The 9936-nt window shown below is 32.3% G+C and overlaps 1 protein-coding gene across 1 annotated transcript; it reads right to left on the bottom strand.

The window, feature by feature from the left end:
- Positions 1-2596: 2596 nt before the first annotated feature.
- Positions 2597-9701, bottom strand: SEC (Tetratricopeptide repeat (TPR)-like superfamily protein). Its single transcript, XM_078979812.1, has 28 exons — positions 9239-9701; positions 8372-8517; positions 8181-8279; positions 8026-8076; positions 7797-7913; positions 7678-7734; positions 7148-7267; positions 6986-7048; positions 6813-6891; positions 6615-6724; positions 6483-6536; positions 6326-6393; positions 6144-6246; positions 5861-6063; positions 5675-5771; positions 5482-5553; positions 5321-5397; positions 5117-5233; positions 4861-4945; positions 4626-4793; positions 4438-4548; positions 4261-4347; positions 4014-4141; positions 3827-3909; positions 3585-3690; positions 3353-3499; positions 3143-3263; positions 2597-2959 (listed from the first exon to the last, which is right to left on the bottom strand). Exons 1-28 carry the CDS (start codon positions 9453-9455, stop codon positions 2846-2848), a joined length of 3000 nt encoding a protein of 999 aa, XP_078835938.1. The 5' UTR covers positions 9456-9701; the 3' UTR covers positions 2597-2845.
- Positions 9702-9936: the final 235 nt, after the last annotated feature.

Below are 9936 nucleotides of genomic sequence, written 5' to 3'. Positions count from 1 at the left end.
ATCATCACCACTCGTCACAACCACTTATCACCACCACCCTTCTCCACCACCCACCCCCACCATACATCATCACCACCCCACCACCACCTATCACCATCACCCGTCTCCACCACCCATCGTCGCACTTGCCACCGCTACTTGCCTCCCACTATAATCACCACACCTACCACCACCCACCACCATCACCATACATTACTACCTACCACATCTCTTCTTTACCAAACAAATCCACCAATGTAGTATATGTTTAAACGTCTATAAATAATTGTTGTTACCTCTACAAAGCAAAAATAGCTAGAATTTACTCCACATACGTAATTAACTCAAACATCAACATTCAACAATCATAAATTTATAAGCACACCTTTAATTTCATAGTGTGCATAATAGTAAGTCAGATTCACAATGTGAATATGAACTGATCGAACTTTTTCACATTTTGAATATTAAAAATTGAAATATTTACAATGTAGATTTATAGTGTGAATCTACAATGATCAAGGTTTTTTTCCGAACTTTCTCAGATTCACAGTGTGCATAATAAGAAGTCAGATTCACATTGTGAATATGAACTGATTGAGTTTTTTAACATTGTGAATATTAAAAATTAAAATATTTACAGTTTAAATTCACAGTGTCAATCTACACTGATCAAGGGTTTTTTTTTCTTTTTAATCGGTGTTGATGTTTATTAATAGAGTACAAAAAATTAATATTTTTGGTATAATTAGTGTTTTTTTTTTATAAAAATAAAATTAAATATTGAAAAAAAAACTAACAAAATGAAGTGAGTTTTTTTCGAAAAAAAAATGGTTTTTTATTTATATCAATATGCATCTCTATGAAAAAATAACGAAAAATCGTGAACAACGGTATATTCGGTTTTTTTTTCGATAAAAAACATGACCTAAAAAAAATTAAATGAAAATACATAAAAATAATATGTAAATTTATTAGAATATATATATATATATATATATATATATATATATATATATATATATATATATATATATATATATATATATATATATATATATATATAGGGTAAAGTGAATATACCTAACAACCTTATATAAGCTTAGGTACCTAACATCATCAAACTACGTCATTTTGCATTAAATTTTCATTGCAATCATCAAAGTTTTTTAAAGTTCATTCCTAAACTTGATTTACTTCAAAAAAATTTGGAAATTCATCATTATATTCTCCTACATCCTTTCATTTGTAGCAGTAAGATATGAAGCCCATCAGATGGTATTCGATAGAAAGACGTAATGTAAAAGAAATATATTGTTGAAACTCCAAAGATTTTGGAAGTAATCAAGTGATGAGGTTGAAGTTTAAAAACCTTAGGCAATTACAATGTAAATATGATACAAACTGATGTAGTATTATAGATTTAGGTATCTAAGCTTATATAAGGTTGTTAGGTATATTCACTTTACCCATATATATATATATATATATATATATATATATATATATATATATATATATATATATATATATATATATATATGTTCAGGTTCATTTGAGACCATTCTAATTTTGTGAGACCGTGAGAACAAATCTAAAAATAATTTTAAAATGCAAAATAAATGAAAAAATCCAAAAATTCCTTTTTAAATATTATTTTCGGAACTTGAATTAACTAAAAAAAATAAAAATAAAAAATAAAAAATAAAAAATAAAATCCAGTTTTTTTTTTTTTTTTGAAAAATACGTGAAATATTCTAAATAGAATATTACACTGACATATTCTAAAAAATAATTATAAAATGCAAAATAAATGGAAAAATCTAAAAATTCTTTTTTTAAATATTATTTTCGGAACTTGAATTAACTAAAAAAAATATAAAAAAAAATTCTATTTTTTTTTTAAAAATACGTGAAATATTTTAAATAGAATATTACACTGTACATATTCTAAAAATAATTTTAAAATGCAAAATAAATGAATAAATCAAAAAATTCTTTTTTCAAATATTATTTTCAAAACTTGAATTAACTAAAAAAAAATTTTAAAAAATAAATAAAAAAATAAAATAAATAAAAAAATGTGTCTCACGATCTCACAAAATTAGACCGTCTCACATGAACCTAACCCTATATATATATATATATATATATATATATATATATATATATATATATATATATATATATATATATATATATATATATATATATATATATATATATATATATATATATATATATATATATATATATATATATAACGGTGATTTATTGGAATATAAATAACATGTAAATTTATTAGAATATAAATAATATGCAAAATAGAGAATCGTAAATACATAAAACTTGTTAACGACGATTATTAAATTTAAAAATATAAAAGGTTGAAATTGAAAATAATATAAAACACGAGGGACTATAATTGTAAAAACAAAAAGATCATAAATTTGGTTCTAATGATGACGCGTAGGAAAAGTAAAAATGGTTTTTAATGTGGTATCGACTTTAAAAACTGGTTTTGACCTAATTTGGGTGTGAATAACAACACCCTCCTCATCCACATCCCTCCAACCAACATTCAAATATAATAACTTGAGTTGAACCAAAGACAAGATGAGGTAAGGTCATATTTTGATAAATGATAACAATAAAAGCATAAGCATACGAGTAACCCATCTGACATTCTCATATACCTGTCACTCACATACTACAAACCATATATATATCTGTTCTTTAAATATTCAGCATCCTAGACAAGCACAATATTATAATTATTAATATTATTATTATAGCAATTTACATTCTCTTCCCACTCATCAACAACACACCGATGCCTCACCTACCATGCGATTGTGATCTATCACTAACGATCATAAGGATATTCTGTATCATTCTCCACCACTTTCAAGTGCTGAGGTTGTTCACCCAAACAGTGTACATTCCACATCTTAAAATACGCCCTTTCCAAGTTTTTCACCTACAAAAAAATAAAAATAATAATAATAATCCCCTTAAACCATATATAACTGTACTATGAACAACAATCTATCTCTATTCTCTAGGGGCATTTGATTAGTAGAATGTTTTTATATGACATGGAATTCAATTCCTTCCATTTGGGAATGGAATGGAATCGCGAGTTCCAATTCCGAGAGCTTACCCAGCGGGATGTGTCAAAGAGAGGACAAGTAAGGCGTGATAACTTAAGTTTGCTCTTCAGCTCTTCAAGTTTCGACCGGTTTAAAGCAAGATACACCGCCCTCTCTTCATACTCTTTCATGCTTCATAATTTCCAAAAAAAAAAAAGTTAAATCAGAATATTTCAATTCCAGCCCTTGAGGTTTAAAGAAGCAGCAAAAGTTGCACAAACCTGTTAACAATCATTTCCTCACCAACTCCTGTGGCTAAGCAGAGTGAACCAGCAACTCTAGTGGCCATTTTCTCAAGGGGAAGTGTCACCATTGGCAAACCAGCCCAGAGAACATCTGTCCCTGTTGTATGCGCGTTACATAGGGGCCTATTTTAACATAATCACAAAACTATAAGGACTTAACTATAATATAATTAAACAAAAAGTAAATAAATAGGGGGAGGGGGTTTACGTATCAAGGCAAAGATCTGCCAAAGAACTGCGTCTGATGTGTTCGTTCTTCATAGCAACATCTGTGAAAATAATCTGGTCTGGTTGCACACCCTGTGCAGCAGCATCTACACAACACCCAAAAACATGTAAGAAACAGCAACCTACTTTTGGTTCTTCTTATTACAACATTTAAACTATAATGTCTTAATTAAAAGTACAAGGTTATAGTTTTATATAATAAGAGGATTAAAAATAACATACATGCACGAAGTCTCATTTCACCAGCAGCTGGGAACCTGAGAAGCCAAAGGGCACTATTGGGAACACGCTTTAAAATATTGCACCTGAAACAAACAAACAAACAAACAACAAACATTATGTTAAATGTTAATGTTACTTACAAGAGTAATAGAAATTGAGATATATATAGATATATGTTTAATGTTACCAAGTGATGAAAATTTCAGGATCCATCTTGTAAAGCTGATTAAAACAAGCAAATATGAACTTGTTTTCAGGCAATCCGTAAGCTGAACGTTTGGGTTGGCAGTTTACATCCAGCACATCAAGGTTTTTCTGCACACAACCATTAACAAAAAAGAGCAGATGTTACTTTAAAAAATCTAACAAATATGAAAAATCTAGTCGATTATAACAATAACAAATTATTAATCAAACTACATTTACAAATTTACCTGCTTGTAATCATTCACAAAGTAGCAATGAGGGAGATGAACGAGTTTCTCAGAGTAAATATGAGCAAACCGAGTTGGAGAGACAAACTGTAAGTAAGGTTAAACATTTAAGCATCTAGTAAAAATGAGATTTTTTTTTTTTTAAAAAAAAAAAGAGATAAAAAGAAAATTCTTTACTTCATCAGTGACCAAATACTGTATGTAGTTAGCACCAGTTGTGCCAGGGAATCCCATATATGAGACCTGAATGGGAGCTGGTTGCAGAGCAAATATTTCATTTCTTGCCCCCTGGAATATATAAATATATTATAGAAACAAGAAACTGATGAAGTGAAAATGATGGTTGAATTTAATAATATTCATACCTTGGTATAACCATTGAGATTGATAAGTATTTGTATCTGATCCTCATTTATAAGCCTTGCAATCATATCAGAAGTCATTGCTGACACATCCTTAAAATGTTCTGCTTCTGACTGGATCCGAACCCTCCATTCACTCCCATCATTTGGACTCAAAGCATAGCAGAACACCTAATTTTCAAACAACAAATTAAAATTAAAAATTCATAATAATTACAAAAACTAAACACCAACAAACCTCAACGTTTTCTCTATTATGCATGCCAAATACAGATCCCATCAAATGTGATAGTGGATGGTTTCCAAAATCACTGCTCACATATCTACAAGTATAACACAATGTTTTAGGATCCATACTAAGAAATAAATTTAAAAAATACATACAATGTACAGCATTGATGAATTTATATAAGTAATACGATGTAAAATAAATGAGGAATTTATATAATTAATCACATTATCCCTTAAAAGTTATAACACATGTTTATGTGTACCCGATTTTCAGTCGATTGTAGCCTCCTGTGATCTTTATTGGCAATGGAAGAGGATGTTTGAAAGGAGGAAGAGAGAAACGGTTTGCAATGACAGAACAATGTGCAGCATATTTGCGACTAAAAAAAAATAGAAAAATAAAAAGGAATCCAATTAGTATTTTATAATTATATCAAGTAATTCATAAATCCAATTCATAAAACTACCTGATTTCAAGTGCAAGGAGTGGATCAAGGGGGTATGCAATCGCATGGAAAGGTTGCACGCTAGGAATAACCGACATCTGGATGGAAAAAGTCAAGTCAAGTCAAACTATCAACTATGTCATAACAAGACCAAAAGGCTAAAAATGTAATATTGTCAAAACCTTGATTTGTCTTCTGAGTATATTTTCAACTTCAATAAACATTCTTTTCCTGTCATCCCAGTCGCATACACACTAGAAAAAAAAAAAAAAAAAAAAAGTATCAAAAACTCTCTTATTAGCAAGTAGTAGAGAAAATGAGAAATTACAAATACGATTCACGAAAAAAGGGCTAAAATGTAAATGCAAGAAATACCTGTAACGTGTGGAGCAGATTACAAGTTGCTTCAGGAAAGTCAGAACGTATGGCTAATGCTTGACGATAGCTTTTAATAGCTGCTTCCACATGTCCACTACAAATTACAAGTGTAGGTGTTCAAAATACAAATTGACCATTTGACCAAGTTAAGTATATTATTTGTTTAAAAAGAAGTGAAGAAACCTGTCTTTGTAAGCTGAAGCAAGGTTTGCATGAGCCTCAGCCATGGTTGGGCGAATGACAATTGCATGTGAGTAGTCTTGAATTGCTTCATTAACTCTCCCAATTTCCTTGTAAGTGTTTCCACGATTAACAAGACCATCAGCTGCTAAAGGATCAATGCGAAGAACTTCATTGTAGCAAGAAATAGCATCCGCATAATTCCCCTGTTTGTTTAATCATCAATCAACTCTTTTTAGCACACCTAAATGCAAAAATAACAACCTGTTTTCCTTCATTTTGCTACCTGTTGCTTGTATATTATGGCTAGATTGTTAAAAGGAGCAGACAATCCTGTTGTTACAGTTAAAGTTGCCTTGTAACATTGTGCAGCAGCAGTCATCATGTTCCTGAATATCAAAAACCTCATTTTAGACCTGTTACTACTTTATGTAAATATGTAATACACAAATAATTTTATAACCATACCATTCCATGTATATGTTTCCAAGATTAGTGAGAGCCTGAGGATGACTAGGTTGCAAAGAAAGGCATTGCTAGAATGCAAAACAAGACTTTGATCACAACTAAGCCAATAAAAGATTTCAGAGAAGAAAAAATAAATGCAAAGAATATGATAACCTACACGGTAGCAATGAATGGCTTCTTCAACTTTGCCAGCATCCTTAAGTGCATTTCCCTAGTGAAAAGAATATTGTTAGAAGCATGAACAAACAAAAAATTAATTATCCAAGAGAATAAAAAAGGAAAAACTCACGAGATTATTATATGCTTCTAAAAATCCAGCATCACGAGCTATAGCCTGCTTATAATGGTTAATTGCCATCTCCAAGTTACCTTGCTCATAATATATGCTAGCTAAATTCCCTGAACAATGTAAAAGTCAAATACTTGGTTCATGTAAAAGATAGAAACAAAATATGATAGTATTACTATTACTATTACTATTACTCACCAAAAGCCATGGCATAGTCTGGTTTAGACTGAAGAGCACGCTGATAACATACAATAGCTTCTGTAGCCATTCCCAAAGCCTATATAAATTGCAAAGTCAACCCAATTTTAGCAAAAAATTTAAAAAGAAAAAAATCTCATTGTGTTAATATCTACCAAGAATTAAGTATTCACCTTGTATACATTACCCAAGTTCAAATAGGCATCAGAAAATGTTGGCTTAAGTTTGACTGCTTCCTGCAATGTGGAAGAGTAATACAAGACATATATAATATTTGCATGTCATTGACAAAAAAAAAAGGAATAATAATAATAATAATAATTATATGTATATACCTTGTAATACTGGAGTGCCCTATTAAGATCACGTGACTCCATGAAAAGGCCAGCAAGGTTTGACCAAGCAATAGCAAAAGTTGGTTGAATACGGAGTGCCTCCACATAGCAATTGTATGCCTGTCCAAAAAACACTTCTCAACATATAGCAAGAGCTACACAAAATGATGCCTTATAATCTTTGACAAGAAGTTCCTCTTCTGAATAGCTCGTAAAGATATTCGGACAAGTAAAGATAGAATGTATAGATAGACAAAACTTATGTCCACTTTTGCCCCTGGATCATTGTATTGTAAGCCACTGAAGTTCAAATGACAAAGTGGGAAAGTGATCAGGAACTGTCTTGAGACTAATTAATTAACACCAGACATATATAAGAGTTAGAAAAGTCAATACCAAACAGGACCTTCAACGCTTCTTGGAAAGTCAAAACTATGCATTATTTAGGGGAACATGTTTATGGCATAGTGTCAATGGAACAAAGGAAATGTGATAACTGATAACTAAACATATGTATCATGTTTTCTTACTTCTTGAACCAATCCTTGAGCCTTCATCAAGTTCCCAAGGTTGCTGTGAGCATCAACCTACATAAACATATATAATTAGAAACCAAATAAAGATGACTAGAGTTCATAAGTTCACATACCAAACGAGGGTTCAAAGAAAGAGCCTGTCGACAGCATTGAGCAGCTTCAGTTAGCCTTCCTTTCCTCATGTAAGCACTTCCCAAGTTTGACCATGCATCCGCAAAGTTAGGGCGAAGCTACATATATCATGCTCAAGGTTAGTTTGATTAACAGAAAGAGGTGAAAGTGGAATTGGGGTGGGGGGGGGGGGGGGGGGGGGGGGGGGGGGGTCATATATATCTTCCTTACCTCGATTGCAATTAAATAATAGCGAATGGCAACATCAATATTCCCCTTTTCCTGTATAGAAAGAAAATTGCAGTGAGCAAAATCGGTTATGTGATGCTGTAATGTTTAAAAACAGAAGAGAAGAGACACCAGAAAACACAGTAACAAGTTATAACCTTCCATGCATTTGCCATATTCCCATAGCACTCTGCAAAATTTCGATCAATCCGTAGAGCTTCTTCATTCTTTGCAATACACATATCAAAGTCATGTAACTGAAACAAAAGAAAAAGCTTGTGTGTGAGAAACATGAATATGATGACTAAACTAGAAAGCAAGAAAGGTACATAGATTGAATATAGCCAACCTGATAATATATTGCCCCCATGAGAAGAAGATTATCTGTTCGCATTGGGTTCCTGTCATAAACAGCCTTGCTATGATCTAATGCCAGTCTAAAGTCTCCAGACTTGTACTTCTGATGAGCAAGGGACATGAGCATATCTTCATCGGCTGTAACATTTAGCATTATTTATTGTTCAGCTCTTCAGCCAGAAGGCACAAAAAAGAAAGACTGAAAGACCATAACATACACAAAAAATTCAAACGAAAGAGTATTTACCATGTTCAGGTCACCCCCCCAAAACCCACACACACACACACACACACAACAAAACATTGCATGGCAAAGAAACAACAAAACATTTCAAAAAAGGTATGGAAACAGATAGTGAGGCCTCAACCAAAACAACCACAAAGGTATGTCAAAAGACCACCAAAAATTGAGTGATCAAATGTGATCCCAACCTCAATTCACAAATGGAAGCACCCTCTTTAGCTCTCTTGCTCATACCTGGTCCAAAAAAGAACTGAATCATTTTAATTTCTTTATCAGTTATCACCCGATCTAACTGATCCTCTTATTTTGCTCCGGAAGAGTTCACATTGCCCATAACTTGGTGTCACGAGAAATTTTGTAAAGGAAACTAGCGAAAGGTTTTAACTTTTAAGAGTTGTGAACCTCTATGAAGAAAACAAAACCACAGCCGATCATCTCACACACCAAGTAGTGACTTAAAATTTCAACTACTTAATTCTCAAGTCTAAAACCCTAAATGCATAAACTTCCCGATTCCAAGACAGCCAAAAGTTGAAAGAAAGTTGCACAAAAAAACAACCAAACCCTAGGCATTATCATATAATCTAAACCGTAAATAACAAAATAAAATTAAACCTTCACGAATTTCAAGTCCTTGCGACAGTTTAAGATTGACGTTAGCCGATGAAGGATCAATTTCCGTTGACAAAACAAACGAAGATTCACGGTGATGATCGCCATTATTATACGAAACCCTAGCAGCCTGCTGCAACAACTGGTGTTGCTTCTGCTGCTGCTGCTGCTGAAATTGCTGTTGTTGAGCTTGTCTAGGATCGGTCTGTAGGGACAACATAACTGATCGGCCGGAGAATTTCCTAGAATGGAGATCGTCGTCGCCGATTAAACCTCTTTGTTATCAAACAAAAATCATGGAACGCGACGATAATGAGTATACCGTTTCATAAAATTAGAGGATCAAAAACAAAGGATGATGATCCTCCCTCTATTTCTCGATTTGTGGGGATCTTTCGCGTAGTAGAAACGAAGAAGAGAGAGAAACAATCACGAAAGTGTTTCCCTTTTGTTCGTTGATTTTGTGCCTAATTATATATAAATATAAATAAAATATATTTTCCATAAAATCTTTCCCACCCACCGCGTTTAAAGCCGATCAAGTCAATTTCACTGTCTCCACCGCCGGAACTTCTGTCTATACTCCACCGACCGGCCCAAGGCCCATAGATAAAAATAGTCAAATCAACCTCAAATTACTTTATAAAATCAACATTGAGAGGTTTCAAGTTATTTTAAAATAATGATTTCATAAAGAAAAA

This window comes from Lactuca saligna, chromosome 2 (genome assembly GCF_052625555.1).
Source record: "Lactuca saligna cultivar CGN05327 chromosome 2, ASM5262555v1, whole genome shotgun sequence".
Lineage (NCBI taxonomy): Eukaryota > Viridiplantae > Streptophyta > Magnoliopsida > Asterales > Asteraceae > Lactuca > Lactuca saligna.
Note: the sequence above shows the minus strand (reverse complement) of the source record. Positions and strands in the feature narration are given on the sequence as shown.